The 21236-nt window shown below is 37.5% G+C and overlaps 2 protein-coding genes across 3 annotated transcripts in view; one reads left to right on the top strand and one right to left on the bottom strand.

The window, feature by feature from the left end:
• The window catches only part of LOC101158283 (single-stranded DNA-binding protein 2), a 50283-nt gene extending 46352 nt beyond the window's left edge, over window positions 1-3931 (bottom strand). For both annotated transcript variants that reach the window (XM_004072436.5, XM_078952265.1), the window contains exon 1: window positions 3630-3931. In XM_004072436.5, coding sequence (XP_004072484.1) covers window positions 3630-3685 — 56 coding nt within the window. In that variant the 5' untranslated portion in view covers window positions 3686-3931. The remainder of the gene's footprint in view (window positions 1-3629) is intronic.
• An 11687-nt stretch (window positions 3932-15618) lies between these two features.
• On the top strand, window positions 15619-19742 carry LOC105354745 (arrestin domain-containing protein 3). The gene is made up of 6 exons (XM_078952266.1): window positions 15619-16012; window positions 16092-16165; window positions 16287-16434; window positions 17587-17689; window positions 17759-18024; window positions 18287-19742. The coding sequence occupies exons 1-6, from the start codon at window positions 15746-15748 to the stop codon at window positions 18383-18385; spliced, it is 957 nt and encodes a 318-aa protein (XP_078808392.1). The 5' UTR covers window positions 15619-15745; the 3' UTR covers window positions 18386-19742.
• The last annotated feature ends 1494 nt before the right edge of the window (window positions 19743-21236 follow it).

The following is a 21236-nucleotide window of genomic DNA, read 5'->3' as shown; positions in this document are numbered from 1 at the left end:
GATGGTAAATTGAATTTATTAGGAAGAAAAACTGTAAATAAGTAAATACACGATATAAGGTGTTGTAAAAGGGGTTGGGAAGATACAAAATTTTTTTGTTCCACCCACTCATTTTCAAGGACATTGCTAAGGTTTATTTGTCTATTTTTTAATTCTTGTGTTTATTTTCATTTTGTGTTTAAAATAAAAAAGTGTACCTATGGTAAACATCATTTTTAAGTGGTCTTGTATGCCTCATTGTCTGTTGTGCGACAACAGACAATTTTTCAGATCTTTGCTTTCAAGACATAGTATACGTCTATACTACGTCTAAAGCATCGGCATTAGCTATATCTGCTCAAGTCTCCCATGTTGCAGTTATTTTTCAGAATTATGGCAAACATATTTCTGTGATCACTGTAATCACTGTAAACAGATGTATTTTTACAAAAGGAAGAGAGTTCAGATAAAAGACTTATTAGATACTAATACTCTATTTTTAGGAAAACATCTTTTCCAGATTTTGTGAGCATTGAATAGAGGCTGAACTTGTTGTAATTGAATATTCAAAAATTTTTGAACAAAAAAAAAACAAGCTGAACCACATATTGTTGCAAGAACATTTTCCCATTAGTGCCTAAAACAGTTGAATGAAAGTAAATAAAATTTTTAAAAATGAAGTCAGGACATTTGTTCTACCATGTACCACAAACAAACGCCAAAAGAACCACTGAGCAGAGACCCTTAGAGGCCGGTTGCTTTTAAAGCTCATCTGCACCTACATAGGCGAGATGCCAAAGCCTCGTGTCTACAGGGGTCTGTTCAGAAGTCAATACTGCAACAGTGTAAACTAATGATCCAGCAAATTCCCTTCAGTCCTGTTTTCTCCCCTCCTCCTTTTTCTTCAATCTGTTGTTGCCCTCCATCTCTCCCGCTCTGTGATCCCCTGCTACGCCACAGAAATGAGAAGCAACTGAAGGCTCAGCAGCGCTGGGCCTCCTCTGCTGCTCTGATACTGATAAACAACACCGCTTGTTAAAAGACAACAAAACTTTGGCCTGCTTGCTTTTTTTTTTCTTTTCTCTTTATGTAGACTTGTTTTTTCTTTTCTTCCTTTCTTCAGTCGCAGCTTTAGTCGCAAGAAACCCAATAAATCGTTTTCCTTGTGGTGAAATGTAAACACAGATAATAAGAAGATCTGAAACAACATGGTTTAAATCAAGCAACTGTAAAAAAAAAAAAAGTATGTCCAGTTAGTGGGAAACATTTCATCTCCTCTCACGTTCAGAGACACAGTATGAAAAACGAGAAAAGACATCGGTAAACATGTCCCAAAAAATGACCATAAATAATAAAAAGACAAACAGCTCATTTGCAACAATTAACTATTGTGGGGGCTGAAAGGTTTAAACCTAACATGTAATGTCATCACTTCATCAATACAGTTTGATTTTGAAGCTGCAGAAAAACTGTCTCTTTCTTTGTAAACAAATGTTAGGTGATCATTTCCTAAAGAACCACCATTCCTAAGGGTTAAATCATCTAAGATCTAAATAATCATGTCCACTTCTGCCCGTAAAGGTGGTACTGGAGTCCCTCCGAGGCTCTGCACCCTGGCCTGCCGCCAGCTTTCTATCCCTTTTTCTATCTATGCATTAAGGCAGCAAATAGCAGAACTCCTCTGCTAGGCTCCTTTCAGATGGCCTTGAATTAATGGGACAAAGATAAAGCGCTGCTTGTTAACAAACAGAGAAACAACTTCTAAAAGACATAAGTGAATGTCTAGGCTGAGACGAGGAGATGAATCTAGTCTTTCATGGATATCTCTCCTATTTAGAAACAATACATTACAGGTAAATCACATGTTTGAAATGTGTGACTTTTAGGTCAAACTCATATCCAGTTTTCCTGGCTGAATAGGGAAAGAAGAATTTAACTGAGGATTGACCTGACCTCCATGGGTTTCAGAACCAAAGTCTTCTGCTAAATGTCTCCAGAATAAAACACAAAGTAAAAAACTGACCGAATCCCAAAGAACACACTTTTGGTAAAGTTTGCTGATAACATTACTGGGATTAAAACACAATTGGACTTCATATCAAAAGGAAATCAATAAGGTTCATGGTGTAAGTAGAATAATCTGTTGCAGCATTTGGTGTAGAGTTCAAAGCAGGAGAAAGGATTTAGCATGTAGAGATTTTTACGAAAAGCACTTTAATGTTGTCACCCTTCACAATGGTACTTTCTCAAAAGTCAACATCTTTTCTAAAACGCAGCTTTCTCCATCACCAGATGTACACAGGCTGCATATTTACCCTCAGAAATAAGCTCGCCAGCATGCTGACAGTCAGCAAATGTGCACACAGTTAGGTAGACTCTGACTTAGTGGCCCTGTAAAAAAGTCTGCCGATTTCCCTTTAAAATAAGCTATCAGACCTTTGATTTTTAAAGAACACAAATTCAGGATATGTAAGCTTGATGGGCCCAAAATGCAAAACAATACAAAAAAAAAAAAAAAAATTACGAGGAAACTGTTTTACAAGGAAAAAATACAAATATATAAATCTACAGATTCTAGCCACACAATTGCCTAAATATTTGATAAAAAACTTTTTTTTTAGCATTGGAAACGTTTCAGTCTGAAACGGAACATCTTCTGTAATGTTGTTATTCAGGGAGTAGCCCCCACAAAAAATATAGACAAAACATGTGTGAGAATGAGCAGTAAAAGACTCCTGTCCCACATTGAAACTGTACACTGTAATTTGACTTTCAAGTTATTTTAAGTATACATGTTAAAAGCTTCAAATACTCAAAATTTGCATAATTTAAACTTTGACTATTTTCTTCATCATGATTAGATGATCAAAACAAAAACAGAAAGCGTACCACTAAAGGAAAATAAGTCCCCATAAAGGCTATTTAGTATAACTTGAGGAATTAGAAATATACATTGCAATGGATCTAATTTTATATAAAACTATAGAGTGAGTAATGAAGGATGAAAAATAGATTAATTCACTTAAAATAGTGAAAACCAGCATCCTTCATAGATTGCACAGAAAACACATCTCCGTAAATGGAGCCAGGATGACGGGCTGCTGACACATTTCTCGTGTTCCGTGGCGGTGATCAGACCCGCAGAGGATTTGGCGAGTGAAGCAGCCTCGTGCGTGAGAAGACCAGCGCGCGTGGACTCATCGGTGATGAGGATGGCAAACGCCACGGCACACTCGTTCTGCGTGTTTTTGTTTGTTACCAAAACGAAACCTGAACGCTGCGCACGCGTCAACCAGTGTGAAACAACCGCGAATACTTAAAGCAAAAAAGCTGACAATCCGAAGAAAATCAACTGTTGTTCAAATAAGCTAATTTTAACTGTTTAAGCTAACTAAGATCGCCTTTTCCTAAACGTTAGCATCTGAAGCCAGCAAATAAGGAGCGCTGCTTATATTTTCTTTAAATAAAAGAAGCGGTGCACTTTTTAAAATGTTGAGGAAAGCTGTGCAGAAAGCTTCCGAGTGCACTGCTGAGTGTCCTCTGGTGCCGCAGCTCTGTGTGTGTGTGTTTTATTCCGCCCCCCTTCCTCCTGTCCGCTCACTAACTTCCAGTGAAACCACAGCTTCCTCCCCCAGAAAAATAAAACTTACTTTTCTCTGGCTTGACTGTCGGATGGCACGTTGCTACTCTTGCCTTTGGCGTACATGCTTGCAGACAACTCCGACTGTCACGCACCTGTCAACCCATCACAACCTCCCTGGGCACAGCCCCGTCACCATGGTGACACAAGCAGCGTCGTATTCCATTGGATACCCCGCTGTTCGAAACCGCCCGCTTACCACGGCAACCGCCAGTGAGTGACAGTGGCGAAGCCACGCCCCATCCAGGGGGGTAACTCCGCACTTTCTTCCCTCTCTCCTCCTGCTTTCCGCTCCTGCCCATATGACGTCTGTTTGTTAATGTGGCGTCTATCTGTCAGCTTGACTATCTGGATCGGAAAGATTTCCTGACTTATGCACAAATGCATACACACGCACACAAACGCACGCGCACGCACACACAAACCCAGTACAGTGTGTATTTTTTTCAACCTCCATGAGGGCAATGTAGGGATTTTAATAACATCGGAAATCCTGTTTTTGGTGTTCTGTAGCATTTTCTAAGGATGATGAGGACATATATAAAGAAAGTTAAGCATAAAAATGGCAAAGAATTGGGAATCGCCATTTTTGTTGCATCAATAATGTGTGCTGTGCTGTAAACTGGCAGGAGAATGTGTAAACAAAGGGATGATGGGAAGTGAGGACAGACTTACTACGTAATCAAAAGTCCTGCCCTCAACTCAGAGGCCAATTAACTCCTGTCGTTCTACAGAAATTGTGTCCTGGAAACAACACAGGCTCTTTTTTTTAAATTTTGGCAAAAAACAGCATAATCATAACTAAAAGAACTGGGAACACTTTTACAATAAATCAAAAGATAAATAGAGTGGGACTTTAACTTGATTTCTTTTTAAACAGCTGTTTTAGGACATATGAGACATGAGCCACGCAAATTCTCTTTGACTTGTGCTTATTTACTTAGGTGCGGAGACATCAAAACACGGGGGGGGGGGGGGGGGGTGTGCATGTGTGGAAGATGCAAGGATTGCTAAAAGGCCTGTAAACAACACACCCAGCATGCACAGACAGGGTGAGGGTGAAAGGATGTGGCCACAGTTAACCTTTGAAGCACTGCTGTGCTGCTCCTAGAAGGACATGAGGTAATCCAGGGACATATGATTAATGCAGCATGGAAGAAATCTCAGGAAAATCCATGGGATAAACTCAGGCTCTGTGGTGAATGCATACATCGCTTTGGAAATCTCTAAATGGGGGGGGGGGGGGGGGGGGAGTGCTATGTCATGTTGCTGTCCATCTTGGCAGCTAGCTGAAGAGAGCACTGTCACAACATTAACATCAGGAATCCACTGAGAGGAAAGGCACACGAGGGGCTCAATGAACTGTGGTGGGTACTATTTTTGTGTCTATGCATGTGCATGCATGTGTGCACTGAGGGCATAGCACAGGGGCAGCAGTGTTTATGCTTACGCAATGCTCCTGTGATGTGACCCAGTTGGAATGGATGTGTGCTGCCTCATTCCCTCCTGTTTTTCTTCCTTTCTCTCCCCAACTGTCTTATCTCTTGACTGAGGCATCTCTCATGCTCTCCATCTCCCCCCCCCTGCCTCCTTTTGCACATGCAAAATGAACCCTCACTTTTCCCCGGTGGTAGCGGGTAAGGTTCTGATTCAGACGAGCAGAACTTTTAGTTTTGGGATTATCCCTTCTGGGTCGATCACCATGACAACTGCTCCCCTGGTGACAAGCTTTTTTTTTACCCCTGGAGAATGAAAGGCTGGTAAAGAGGAGAACAGGAAACAGATAACTAGAGTATGAATGCAATTGGTCATACCAGGGAGAAAAGAAAGAAAGATAGACAGACAGACAGACAGACAGACAGACAGACAGACAGACAGACAGACAGACAGACAGACAGACAGACAGACAGACAGACAGACAGACAGACAGACAGACAGACAGACAGACAGACAGACAGACAGACAGACAGACAGACAGACAGACAGACAGACAGACAGACAGATAGATAGATAGATAGATAGATAGATAGATAGATAGATAGATAGATAGATAGATACCTTGTCAACTTGAATTGAGGAGTTACATATTGTGTTTCACCATTGAAATAAAAAAAGAATTCTAATAAAATAGAGTTAGTTACTTATTTGACCAAAATTCCCCAAATAAAATAAGTGGTTTGATAGTACAAAAATGGCAGTCATTGTCCTGAGCTAACTAAGTGTATGTATTGATGGAGTATTGGCTGGAATTCTAAAATATATATAGCTGCACTCAGTTCCTCTTCCATTGACTTCACTAGGGTTGAGTGAGTGCTGACAATTAAACTGGAGACTCAGCATGTCTGCTATATATCACTAGAATTATGTTGACTGACAGTTAGATAAGGAGCAGCAGAGGAGACAAGAGTTCTGGTTTCATTAACTGTTGCAGCCATATTTGATCATGTTACATCAGCTCATAAGGGCAATCCACTGTTTTTCTCAGTGAACTTGGAGCTTTTTTTCCACAATGGGACAGTGAAAAAAAATTCAATTCACACAGGCAATGGATATTAAATTCATGTCAAAGTATGCTGGGTTAAGAATGCAGTGAAGTTTTATCAATCATGTTCACCTTTCATAAAAGACATGTCATTTGAATTTAGCTTTAGTATTTTGAGAAACAATTACAAACTAACAATCTTGTGTTTTTGGTAACATCTTTATCCATCATTGTAACAGAAATCGAATGCTAAGTACTTTTTACTGTTCCCACAACCTTGATGTGATGCTATTCCAACACTTTTTCAAAAACTGATCATCAGCAGGTGCGCTGGCTGCTATAAAATCAGTCAATTTCAGAACTCTACTTTAAATTTTTCAGGCGTGTGTATACACAGAAATCCAGATGGTGAGACATAGAGTGATGTTTTTATGCCGTTTTTTCACTTTTTCACTGTCATCTTGCCTTCACTTAACCTAAAGACTTACAGTCCCACTTCTATCATCTTTTGATCTATTGTGAAAGTGCTCCTAGAGGTCTTTTAATTATAATTTTGTTTCTTAGGAAAAGAAACTGTCATTTTCTAGGACATATAGTTTCTGCAGAGCGACAAGAGTAAATTAGAAAAGTAATTCTGAGTTGTGGTTGGGTCCTTTGGCATGGAGTAAGCCCGCCCCTACGTCCCATCATCTATCTTTTAACACTATCTCCTGCTAGCTTACAGCCTCTCACAACCCAAATCTAACATTACTGGTGCAACAAAAATGGGGAGCAATATTGAAGCTATCCAGCCATTCAGTTTAGAGCCAGATACCAGCTCAGACAAGGAAAACAAAGACATACAAGGATCTATTTCTCTGCAATGCATCTGAAGAAATACAAATATATTCATTCCATAAGAAAAGATGCAAATGTGTTTCCATTTTTAAATATTGCCATGATATTGTGCTACTTTTTGCTGCAGAAGGAAAGGCTTTTTCGGTGACCACATGGAATTACCTTTTACCGTTTTAGCCCCACTTTTAAGAAACGTTTCAAATTGTATGGACTTCTTAGGTTTGAAATGCATGGTCATGAAATGATGGACATGTAAGACTGTTTCCTTTAGACATAGAAACCCCTTTAACCCGAATGAAACACAGAGCATGGTCCGGAAATGCAAAATAATTATTTGGTGGCAGCAGTTTTTAGGACCCTAGACATGTTTGCTAGTACCGTAATTTAGAGTCTTACTACAGATCAGAGGTGGCAGGTGTCACAGCCTGAACAGCCAACATTGACCCAAGCAAAGTCACTTTAGCTGCATAAAGTCTTTTGTTGACTCAGCTCACCTGACACCACCCAGCATTTAAATTAAACTCCCAGTACTGGAAGGCAATTCACTCTACCCGTATAAACACATAATGAGCTAAACCTGCAAATAAAATTAAAATACACCCACAAATAATTGTTAAATAATATGACCTTAACAAAAAAAAAAAAAAAAGAAAAAAAAGCCTGGCACACCACACCAGTAAAAAAAACAACGTATAGTAAAGTTCACTAATTCACTTCTGCTGTCTCTTCTCCTGATGGTTTGGTCCAAAAATATTGAAAATGGTTCAACATTTTTAGCAGGTCCTCCTTTGAGTCGTCTCCTTGTGTGCATCCAAATGCACTTCCTCCAGAGGTCAGCCTCGAACAAAAGAGAACAGGTGGCAGGAAACACACAATAAAAAAAACACAACAATAAAAAAAACGCCACTGTACAAAAAAGTAGCCTGTTACGCCACTCCTATGAGGGTGACTGGACAATATTCTTTTACAATAGGCAATCGCTCAGAGGTGAGCGACCTCGGGAGCATTTCGGTAAGACAACTCAGGCAGGCTTTACTTAGGCCACTCCCCTAGGGCGGGTCAGTTAATCAACTCACTTGTGCAGCATCCTATTTAAGTCCAGGTGTGTAAGTTGTTCATCCTTCTTTACTGCAGTACTGCGTTCTTTGCCCCACCCTCCTCCCCGGCTTCCACCTGTGAGCTCCGTTAGGGGTAGTTATTACCCAAAAGTATATGGAAATTTCTCTCTCTTGGAATTGCACGGAGTTTTATGCCAAACCAAAGGAAAGTGAAATGCAAAGTTAAAGGAAAGTGAAATGCAAAGTTAAAGGAAAGTGAAATGCTTACTTGGAGGAAAGTGAAATGCTTAATTGGAGGAATATGAAATGCTCACTTGGAGGAATGCGAAATGCTTACTCAGAGGAAAGTGAATGCTAACTAAGGAAAGTGAATGTCAAAGAATGTGAAAGCAACAAGTATGTGGAAGCAAACTAAAGATGTGAAAATAAATATTATTACTACTGCATGAGTTGTCTGACTGAAATGGATACTGTGAACTCAGACAAGGGTTTTACTTTTTGATACCCTGCACCATACATTTTTGAGTTTGTCTGTGGTCCCCCCGTAGTCCGAGCTGCAGCATGCACCTTATCAGCAGTGAACCTTGTTTTTTCAGTTAAACGACAACTAATCCAACAGTAATCAACAAGATTATGTGAGCCAAACTTGCAAAATAATTTAAACATTTAACTTTCAAGACCAAAATAATTCTTTTGGAATCTGATGCAACAGCAATGCAACATATGAAAAACATGCGAGCAAGTATGATTCCACATCTCATCAGTTTCATAACATCAGGAGAATGAAAACCAGTTAGACTCTAACATTTTATTTTTGACTTGAATGCATGTAGCCCTAGACTTTTGCTTTACGTGTTGAGAGTTTAGAGTTTATCTAACAGACATAATAACAGCAAACATTATTAAAGCATAGGATCTCCTGTATTATTATTTTTGCGTGTGCATATTTTGGAATTCTTTTTTGCAGTTTAATGGCTAAAATAGTTGATAACTCAAACGCCCTTAGGCGTTTCTACTGAACAGATGTTCAAAAATCAGAAAAGGCATCACTTCATTCAAATTTGTAGTAGACAGAAAGATATTTTTTTTAATTTTGTTTTTTATTTATTTTGGTTGGAATGAAAGATTATCTCATTTTTAAGACTAAGTTTAGAAAAAGAGCAGTTGGCTTGAGGCAGAAAATTCCATCTCAATCAAATGTATGCAGAGCCATTTTTGGAATTCTGAGCAGGTTTTCCATCGGTGAAATTCCCGATGATCTGAGCAGGCTGAGCGTGTGCTGTGTGCTGATGTGACTGACAGAAATGCAGTGAGGTGCTTGCTACTGCAGCAGAGAACTATGGGTAATAAGGGCTACAGAAAAAAGTTACAGAACATTCTGCCAGCAGAAACTGATTTAGGAAGATAACATGATTAAATACACAGAATGAATAATATAAAAGGACTATGGAGTTTAAATCAGGTAAATATTTGTTAATATGCCTGTAAAAACAAAATTTCAATTTTTACATTAATCTTGTAGTCTGCATGGAAAACATTGGGTCAGGTAAAAAATACTTTCAACTTTCCCTCACAGAATTCTGAAAATGTGAATTCGTATGAAGACTGCCATTTTTAGAGTTTTATTTCACTTTCCAAAAAAAAGAACACAATATTTGACATGTAGGGATTCCTGAAGACGTTTTTTCGAATGGATTCAATTCATTTCACCTAGTGTGTGAAAGTTTGATGTGACAATAACCCAATTATTTGGTCTATGCTCAGAGGAAGTGTCTTTTTTCTAGGTAAAGTAATTATTTTATGACCTTAAGATGGAATGTGATAGGTTGCGGTTGCATTTTTCAAAGCTTTAAGACAGTGAAGTGTCAAATTGTTGCCTCCCAAGCAGCCACTGTTTGGTGATTGGACACTTCAGTCTGAAAAATCTCCCACCTGCAGTTATGTTTTGTTCTACTTGTGCTTCAAGATTTAGCTCAGGTTTTTTTGCAAAGGTTTAAGACCTTGTTTTTAGATATTCAACATCTTTGACCAACATCTTTGCTCTAATCAGCACAGTTGACAATTATATGTCTCATTGAAAGCTAGGAATTAGGAAAATATAGTTAAAATGAGTCAAAATCCTTTTGTTTCAAACTCTTGACAACCGAAAAAGTTGTTTTTTATGACTCCAAAAAACTAAGATGGCTTGAATTAAGAAATTATCCTAAGACGTCTAAATGCATTTTATTAAACAGCACCACTTCATAATATGGAGAAGCCACATTAAATCTCTTTGACAGCTTTTAACATCCAAATCAATTGTTTTGAAGATCAAGAAAAGCTCATGAAATGCAAGATTCAAGTGTTTACATTTTAAAAGGATTTATTAAGATGGGCCAACTTGCACTAAGACCATATGCTCATTTTGTTTTAAAATGACTGTTTTCTGTCACTGTAATCAAAATGAACTGTAATTAGATACATAAAAGCTCAAAAAGTACAAACCGTTTCCTTAGAACTGGCAAATAAACATGTTATTGGGCTGTGTAACATTCAACTCTATGTAATTCTATGTAGCTTCTTCAGCTTATGTTTCCTTTTTTGAATGCTTGCGTGGAACAGCTTGTTTCTAGATGCTGATTTAAGATTTCTTGTCAAGTAAAAATTACATGATGCATGGACAGATTATTTTACTACTTTCTAGTGATTTATTTCTCAAGATTACAGTTCTTTTCCTAGTTTTAGGCCATCTCTTTTGCAGTTTTGAGTGAATTAAAATGCACTTAAATATTCACGGTGTAGTTTAGCATGCAGGTCATATCAGCTCATGTCATGTGACAGAACTGTCACATGTTTGGACAGAACCTGAAGATAATTTGACAGATTACTGCTTAGAAGTAGGAGAATGCTCACAGTAAAATGTATTTGGAAGGAATTCAAATGCATTTGAAGAACTTTATACATTTTATGGGATCAATTCTATGATGTTGACCTAAATGGTTGTAACAAACTCTCTCCAATATTGGGGTTAGTTGTGAAAGACATTCAAGCTTCTGCATGAACCAAAAGGCAAAATGTAAGATGAAGAGCACCGCTCTTTATTTTGTAAATCCTTTTTAGATTTTGGTGCTGTATGAACCTTTAAAACAAAAAAAGATTGAGATAATTCCAATATTTTTTTGTAACATTTTTACCTGCAGTCACCTAGTATGAATTTGCCTTTGGAGCGCCGGTCCTCATGTTCTGCTGCCTGCTTTAAAAGAAAGTGTTCCTCTGTTCCTCGCTGAGGTCTTTGGAAGGTGAACTGTAATTGCTAAGGGAGGATTTAGAGTGACGATAGAACAAAGCACCTCTTTTGTCTTATGTGGTAGCGCTTACACTCTGTGATGGAGCAAAGCCTTCGACACAAAATCCAGACATGAGAACATGTTGGGAAGCAGTTTTTTATTTCTTGTCAGAGCGCTGGCTTGTGGGTTAACCACAAGGAGAACAGCAGGAGCAGACTGAGGCTGAGTTGTGGATGGCTCTGCATTCTTTGTTGCACATTTTCTGTCGTACTGGCTGTGTGGTAAATGACATCATGGTGGCAGTAACTCTTAAAGCGTGACCACGGAAAGACAGAGACCACAAACACTGTGTGTGACTTCATCATGAAAACTTCTTAAGAAAAATTGTGGAAGGTCCACTCCCCTGTCCGATTCCTGAGTCACACCAATAAATAAAATTATTGAGGGAAAACTTGCTTTATTAGACACATGTTCAAAAAGAATGTGTTACATGCACAAATGAAATGTATGGAGTCTGCTAATTTTGTCATGCTCCTTCCATTATGACATCAAAGCATTCTATTCTATTCTATTCTATTCTATTCTATTCTATTCTATTCTATTCTATTCTATTCTATTCTAAATTCCCATGAACTGTGGTATGAAAGGAAAAAAAAACATACAATACATACTAGTGTGCACAACAGTGTTCATTTAAATCACAGTGTTGTTGTTTTTTTAAATAAAGTTTTTTTCCCTATGTTTGCAATAGACTTGTCTGAGGGTTGATCATCCAGAAAACTAACAACCAGCACGGCTCTGCCTGGTTGTTGAGTCTTTCAGCGATCTACAGGATTCCCCTCAATCCTGGCTGGCATTGTTTGCAAAGAAGAAAGCTATCAGAGGATCTACACAAGATTAGAGCTACCAACTGTTCCCTCTGTGGCTTCCTGTTTTGCCGCAGGAATTCTTTTGGTGTGTGCAAAGAAAAAAAAAAAAGGGGAAAAAGCACATTCTGCATAAATTCAACATATTAACCCGCTCCTCTCTGAACAAACCCAGTTAAAAGCACAGGTAACTGGATATCTGTGACATGTTTAATTATACATGTAAAACATGCTTCCGTTAGTTACTGAAATAGGGGTTTGATTGTTAAAAAAAATTCCTTGATCCTCTTGAGACCTGGTGTCCAGATTCGAGGACATCACATTGTGGGTTTTATCACCACTGTATTAAACTCTGTTTACCTGGGGCCCTTTGACTGTGAAATAAAAAAAAGCATATCAAACAAGAGTTCGGGTCTCAAGAGCTTAAATCCACTTCATGTAAGCGTGCTGCTTATTCGATTTTTACATATTAGTGTGAAATATTTTGTAAGTCAAGGTTCATAAATAAATATGCACATTTAGAGACAAATTTGAATGTTAAAATTACAATTTTATGCTCAACTTTCGCTAAATTAGGTTTGCAATAAAAGCTTTTCTGTCTACCCAAATCTTTGTTTTTTTCAGTTGTACTGCCAATTATTTCTCCTCCATCTTCTCCCTTCAGTTTCTCTCTGTCACATTCTCTAGAAACCCTTCACTTCTCTTTCTCTTACAGTTCTAACACACCTCCTCCTCCTCCTCCTCTTCTTCCTCCTTCCCATCTAAATTGCAAATGGAAATTGACTGCCAGGGGAGCTCCTCAATGTCATTAAAGCTGGCCCCATGGATTAACCAGAAAAGGGGAGGTGGTGTGTAGAAACTGCAGATCAATAACAGTGCTTATCCACTAGGTTCCTTTAACTCACTTTGGATTAAGATCAGACTAACTCAAATGTCCATTCTTGAACTACAAGCAGCAAGGTTGTTAAAAGTGACAAGAGGGGCTGAAACAGAGCAGAACATGGGCACAAAACTGAAGAAAAAACTACAGTCTCAATGAAAATGAATAACACACAATTTAATAAATAAACATGCATTCTGATCCTTTTAGCTCAAATTAAAGACCTACCACTTTTAGTTTAATCTAAAAAACAATTTGTCTTAGACATTTTTGGGGAACATGCTAAATGTGATTACTTTGTAACGTACTCATATTTTATAAACTTACATTTAATTTGTTAGTACATGTTTTCATATTGATAATTCTATTGTTTGCCCTTTAAACCCCTGTTTTGTCCATCCTTTGAAACATCAACATCTAAAGTTAGAAAGTGGGGTTTAATTTCCACATAGTATTCTGTTTTCTTGTTTTCTCATTCAACAGAGCTTCCAGTTCTTCAGCAAGCTAATAACTGTCAACACACAAAAACATTTTAAGCCAAACGAATTCATCTGTCAGACTATGACACCAAACTTGGGTTTATGAGTGAAAATTGCTAAAAGAGTAGTTTACATATACCGTACAAAGAAGACCCAACAAACAGTTGCAGTTCTGTGTCACAGAATAATTCTCTAGTGATCAGGTAAAACCTTCTTTTTTTTGCATTTAATCTTTTTTATCACATAAGGAGCATGTTGAATGTGCTAACGGACAAAGCTTGTAAGTCATGATCTGGATGCATGTTAGGGCTGGTTGCCCTCCACATAAACAAAAATTATCTGATGGCTACATCAGCCAACAGGTAGAAAAAGAATTAGATGCTTGTATTGATAGTTTTAATAAGCCATTATCAACATTTTATAGCTGTGTTGTGTACTTTAAATCTGTCAAAGGGACAATAAAACACTCACAGTGTAACACATGTTTATGACTAAAATGCTCCTGTTCAGCATTTCAGAAATGATTGATTTAGAATGTAATGCAACATGACATTTATGGTTTCTCATTACAGGAAATCTACAAATAAGCCTATAGTGCCATCTAGTGGTGCAAAGATCACTCCTAGATTTTATTCATATTTATTACTATAATCTGTACTGGAACTCATAAATTATAAATTATTCTACATATATATCATGTCTTGTACTCTGGCAACTATGAACATAAATTAAGCACAACATAAAATGGGAGGGAGTAGATTAAATAATTTGACTTCTTCCCATATCCTCTCAAGCACTAAATCTAAAAACTAGTTAAAACTGTATGTTTTGAAAACCAATTGTATGTTATTAGGTACAAAACATTTTGTCAAAGCCACAGAATCAGTCAATTAAGTTAAAGAGGTTAAGCTGTTAGGTATAACACAAAATAAAAAAATGTTATGTACCACACAGTTGAAGAACATTGTTAATAAGATGAGAAGGAACACTTTGTATGCAATGCTATGTCAACAGAAACAGGAAGATTGGTTCTGCAGTCTTTAGATGTGTGTTACTTGGACCATTTTCCTGTTGTTTGATCAAAAGCAGCCAAAAAACTTTCACGAAGGTGCAGAACAGGGGCGCAAGACTTTTGTCTTTTTTAAGACTAATATCAACTGGATGCATCAACGTTTGTCATGGACGAAAGTCAATGGCAGATTTGTTCTCACAGTCACTGCCCACATGGTTTTAACACAAGAAGAGCTCCTTTTACTCCTCTGCACTCGAAAAAACAGCAACATGTATGGCGATTTCTTACTGGAATATGTTGCCTCTAGAAATATTAGTATAAAGCAGTCATGGTAAGATTAAAATATTCTTAAGAAGTGAAAAATCCATAATGAAATTCCATTACATAACTGATTTATCTCTTTTAATTTAAGAGTTTCATCCATTGTACTGTTTTGCCTCTTCTGTTTCTTTGAATATTTGGAACTTTGTATTACTGTGAAAGTATCAATGCCATCGTCATTCAAAAATCTTGTAATAATGTATGTATTTTTAACAGTGGACCCCAGGGAGAATAGTCTTTACATAGGCATCCTTATATAAACAAAATACATTTCAACATGGAATTTCATATTAAATAAGACCAAATGTGCTGATCATACATAAAAAATGCCACAGAAAAATTGGATTTATTTTAAATGCATCGCACATAAATAAAAGTCATGTTCAGTCATTTTCCTTTGAAAAAATTGCTAATATTTAAACTGTAACAACAGTTTTCCTCTTTCTAGCTAAAGAAGCCAAATATGTTTTATAATAAAAAGGGAGATAGCTAGTTTAAATAATGAACAAATCATAAAGTCATGTAGAAAAATTCCTATAACTAAGAAAACAAATCACATTTTTGATTTGATTTAAATAAAACAACAAAACAAAGTACTTTTATTTTGAAGAGATCAGCAAAGCCAGTCTGATCAACCAATTCTAGGTGTTGTTAGCCTTCTCGTCATTGTTGTTGTTATTGTTGTTCCTGTTCAAGCATTTTTTTAAATGTAAAGGTAATATCAGTTTGAAGCGTTGATTTAAAGTAAATAAGGTGTGACGGTCTGCAGAAGGGTGTGTCCTCCTCCCGTATGTAGTGCGCATGCGCAGTGACGACCCCCTTTGTTGTGGCCCGATAACTAGAAGCGTTGGACTCATCTTTTATTTTCTTCTTCCTCCCTCATAATTCGTTTTTGCTTTTGAGCGTACAAACTCCACACGTTAGCATGTTTAAACACGCTATTCAGAATTTTAGCATTAGTTTTGACAGCCGCGTGGTTAACGGGAAACCCACCTTTTCCAAAGGCGACATGGTGACGGGACACATCTCCTTTGACCTCAGCAAGGACACCAGCGTCACGTCTCTCACGATAAAGCTGAAAGGAGGCGCCAGCGTCCACTGGTCCAGCGGGTCCAGAAAACACCGGCGGTACCACAGCGCCAAAGTGGACTTCTTCAGTTCAGAAAGCGCCATCCTACAGGAGAAACAAGGGAAATTTTGTTTTGTTTTCTTTTGTTTCTTCTTTTTGTTCTTTTAAATAAAGTTTTTGAACATGTGTTTACGTTGCAGGGGCCATCAGCACCGGACAAGAAAAACTACAGGCCGGCAGGCATGTTTTTCCGTTTTCCTGTCAGCTTCCTCAAGGGTGCGTTTGAGCATTTTCAAATTCTTCAGCTTATTTTTGTTTCCAAACCTCTATGAGTCTGCAGAGCTTCATCACAGCCTCTCTCTCTCCTCTGTGTTCCTGCTTGTTTGCATGAATGCAGAGATTTCCCATCATCCTTCCACGGAGTTCATGGGCAGATAGAATACACGCTGACCGTGAGCATCCACAGACCGTGGCATTTGTCCAAGGACTTTGTGACTGAGCTGAACTTTGTGAACCACGTTGACACCAACAAGCCAGACTTATGGGTAAGAGATGGAGAACGTCCCACTCTTCAAATCTTAGATCTGCACACATCTAGCATAGATAGATCCTTCTCCAGAACCAATTAAACGTCTGCATTTGCACATTGAAAAATGTTATTTTTTTATTATGGTCTTGCAGCATTTTCTGAGGACATGTATGAAGAAAATGTAGCTAATAAAAACATTTCTGTTGTGTGTTTTTTTTTATTATCTTTCTTTTTTATCATGAATCAGGAGCAGACAAAAAATGTAGTTGGAAAAAGATTATAGCAGTGATGTAGAAGCTACAGTCTGCAGCCCACAAGCTTCCACCGGTACAGTTTTGAGCCAGGAAAAAGGAGGAAAAGAAGACGTTAAGGGATGTATTTGTCTGCTAGTGGATGCATCGGAATGCAGCAGAGCAGTACGCTTGTGGCCTGCCGATCGTAGTTTGTAGCAACTAAAAGCTTTTTCCAAGGGCATTTTAATCTGGTCCTGATTCGCCACATTTTGAATAAAGAAATACTCAGAATTGTCATTTTAAGCTTTATTTATAAAACATAACAAAAAATGCTACAAGAACATGTTAAAACACCAAAAACATGATTTTCTTTGGAGTGGGTCTTTAAATAAAGGCTCTGTTCAAAACATACAGCAGTGTATTTATGATCTGCTCAAAGAACCATCTTGTATGAGGGAAAATGAATTTTTCAAAGTCCCCTTTTTCTAAATTTTTAAACCTGAGATTAGTGTTTTATGGGGGAAAAACAGTTTTTTTTTCTGATAGTTTGGGTTTCAATCAATGTTGCTTTGTTGATTGTAACATTAACAGTAGCACCTCTCCATCTAACACATTACTCCTTTAGTAAAGATGAGGAGTAAGAAACTTTCTGTCACAATTGTAATAAAGAGCTATAAATATAAATATTACTCCATCACTGGGCGGAGGCCCCAGTCGCTGGTCTGGGAGCGCTTTGGGGTCCCCCCCAGAGGAGCTGGAGGAAGTGACTGGGGAGAGGGAAGTCCAGGCATATTTGCTTAGATTGCTGCCCCCGCGACCCATATGAGTGGAAGAACTCCATAAATAATTGTCCACTGATACGATTGCTCATGTAAAGAGAGACTTTGGAAGAATGCAGTGCAAATATTAAGTATGTGTGTGTCATGTTTACACAGGCTCCCCTTATAGGCTCAAACAGCAAGACCTTGTGCTGTCTGTGGTGTGCTTCAGGTCCAATCACGATGACCGTCAAGGCAGAGAAGACAGTCTTCAGTCCAGGTAGACCAGTCTGCACGATGAAAAAATATGAAAGCGTCCACATCCGAATCTTTTTCCTTCACCCAACAGGAGAAACTGCCAAAATCACCTGTGAGTTCAGCAATGCTTCATCCAGGACAGTTACTCCACGGCTGAAGCTACAACAGAAGCAGGCTTTCTTTTCCCACGAGCGGACCACTGCAAAGGTTGTCTGCCTGCATCTGGCGTCTGTGACCGGAGAATCTGTCGGGCCAAACACGTCCGACGTGCACTCAGAGATCAAGCTCCATATTCCTTCATCTGCATCCTGCACCATCTCGCATTGCAGCATCCTTGAAGTCCACTACAATATAGAGGTTAGTGTTAGTGACGGACGGCACAAAAGCACAATCCTCTAACATGCATGAACGTTTCATTTATTTGTAAACTTGTCAGAAAGTGAAATCGTAGACATTCCCAAAAGAGTCATTCTAATGGCATCATTTATAAGTGGATGTGGACGTATGAATACGTTTCTTCTACTCGTTTTCTTTAGGATTTTTGTTTTGATTTCTTGAAAGAGACCACATCCAATAATCTTGTTATGAACTGTTCTTTTGTGTTTTCTTTTTCTTACAGGTGAGCCTCTGTATAAAAGGTTCCCATGACCTGACAGTGCTGTTTCCCATCATACTGTGCGACACACCCACACACAATCCTCCCTCTTTTTTATCATGAGCATATTTATTAAATGTAGACATACTGGAATAAGGTAGAGATTAAGCCTTCACAAAATACCAACCGGAAGTGTACTTTAACTTTGCTATTCTTTCAAAAAAAAGTTCAAACATGACTTGTTTTGAGTTTCATTGTGTTTGATACCACTGAACTGATTTAATGTTACAATTTAAAAAAACATTTATGTCTTAACTTGTTTTTTTTTCTGGTTTTTATTCATCAGCTTTTTGTCAGCTGTTGGTTTAGATTTGTTTTTTTCTACATTTTATGTCTGAACATTTTTGGTTTTATCACAGCAGATTTACCTTAAAGTGCTATGGGAACCTATCAGGGCTCTTCTACAGATCTACCTCTCCAGGTTTTAGTTTTACCTCTATGTTACAGGTAGAGGTTTGCTTTATTAGAAAAGTGTTTGTAAGAAATCATCCATGAGAAGTAAGACGTTACCATTTGAAATGACCTTTTTCCCATTCTATCATCTCTCTCCTGCAAATGAGCTTTTAAAAGTTTCTGAAATATAAGTATTGAAATTATTCAATGAGACGTTCTATTACACTCGTATTGATATGGGATTTTCAGATTCAAATCAGAAGTTGTGTGCCAGTAGCCTTTGAATGATCTGAAACTTCTGTTCCAGTTTCCTCCAGAAATTGTAATTAATAATTTTACCAGCAGGGGGGGCTAGAAATTACCTAATTAATGTCTTAGTTTTTAGAACCAATTAGAAGCTTTAGAAAATGGATCTACATCTTATTGTCTTTGAAAAAGGTTGGAGTATAAAGTTTTGCCAACTTCAGAACTTATTGTATTGTTTCTTTTCAAGTAAGTTCCAGTGTAATTCTGATTCTGATAGGACATTTTTTAACACCAGTCATTAAAAAAAAACTACCTAGAAAAATATTAGTCCTGGAAATTATTCCAGATGTAATAAAGTTTGACAGTGCTTGAAATGATGTACTTTTTATACTTAGATAATATCTTAAGGTGTCAGACAACTTTGAAGTCTAGAGTTGTGACTGGACTGGCGTGTGTCTAAAGCTTTTTTCAGTCAGTGTGGCTACCTCCATTAAAGTCACAAGTGCTCACATGTTGAGTGAGGTCAAAGTTAATGTCATTCTATCTTTAGTATACAATTTGTTTTTCTACCTTAAGTAAATCTCAACTCTGTTATTCTCGTGGGTTTTCCACTGTTTCCTACAAAAATGAAACTGTACTTTGTGTGTTTATTTTTATAGGAAATGTTTTATTTGTCAGTTCGCAGACTGTGCAAAATGCAATTTTTTAACTTATGTTTATATATTTGTTTTTTTCTGTAAAATCTTTCTTAAACAACTTACTAATAAAAATCTGAAACTGACTTCTTCTATTTCAGAGAGTTTTTGTACTGTGCTTAAAATCTTTCTTTTGCTATTGAGTATTTGCACTAAATACTAATAAATACAAATGCTGTTGGAATGGGACTGGAGATTTTATGTTTGGAAAAAAGAAATAATAAAAGTGGTATAGAGCAGTACCAAAAAAGGAACATTTATTTAAGAAGTTGACAGAATCAAACCACTGAAGAATTTTAAAACAAATAAAATGGTTTTAAGACAATGACAGAGGCTGAAAGGAATAAAAGCTGACTTTCAAAGTGCTACATCTATCTTTATGACATTGTAATAAAATAAACCTCTCCTGGAAATTCGTCATGTGAGGATAAGGTTCCATGTGTGCATGGAACAGTCCAAGATTGTTCCATTGGAACATTTGCTATCTGGAATGGGGAATTTTTATTTTATATGTCTCAAATCAAACATTAGTTTCTTTAGAGCTAGAAACTTCTCTCAAATCCGGTCAAAACTTAGAGTCCTGACTCGAGCAGTAAAGCAGTGAAAGAAGTGAATTGGAGGAAGGCATCTGTGAGGCTGATTGCTGATTAGATGACAGATTTTGGAAAATACATCACATTTTATGTTTATTCTACACTAAGTGAGGTTGATCTTTACATCTAAATGCACAATAGTTCCTCCCTGTACTCAGTGGTTGTGGCACACAAGTGTTTACTGTAACATGTTCCAAGATACTGCATATCTAACAGGATTATGACATATATTTACTAAAAACCCTTTGCAAATGGTGCTTTTAGCACCATTTTACGTTTAGTTATTTTTAGCCCAACTCTGGTTAAAATGGAGAAAAAAGTAAATATGAAATTGCATTAGTTTGGCAGTATTCTATTGTCTAAAGCTTTCAATTGATAAGGGCTTAACTAAAATTACCCATCCATCCATTCATCTTCTAAACTTGCTTAGTTCTGTTTGGGTTCACACACGGTTGCTGAGGCTTACACTGCCCCTAGAAATAAGTCAGAAGTAATCCAAATTTGAATTTATTTTTAAGCAAACGAATATGCCAACGTGGTAAAAAAGAAAATAAAAGGTATTCTTATACTAAGACAGGTGTTCTTAAACTAAGATTAAAACTAAGTTTAAAACTTTCTTGATAAGATCTGTTTTTTTGCAAAGCAGAGAATAAGACTTTTTTTTTCTTGAAACGAGAGTGTTTGACTTTAAGGTTCCATTTTTTGCTGTGCAGCTTTTGTTTGGGGAAAAGTGGGGTACATCGTAAACAAGATGCCAGTCCATTGCAGGGCCACAACCACAAATAACCACAAACACACAGACACACTCACATCTAAAGGACAATTTTAAAGTCACCAACTGTCCTATAAAGCAGGTCTTTTAACTGTAGGAAGAAACCGAACAAAAAAAAATGCAAGAGGGGAACATGCAAAGTCCACAGAGAAAGGACCCAGCCTTGATTTGAGCCAAAGCATTCAGTGCTAACCACCATGGAGCCCCTTAAGTTA

Source organism: Oryzias latipes, chromosome 9, assembly GCF_053564925.1.
Source record: "Oryzias latipes strain Hd-rR chromosome 9, Olatipes_Hd-rR_3.1".
In the NCBI taxonomy this organism is placed as follows: Eukaryota; Metazoa; Chordata; class Actinopteri; order Beloniformes; family Adrianichthyidae; genus Oryzias; species Oryzias latipes.
This window is presented reverse-complemented; position numbering and strand designations above follow the sequence as displayed.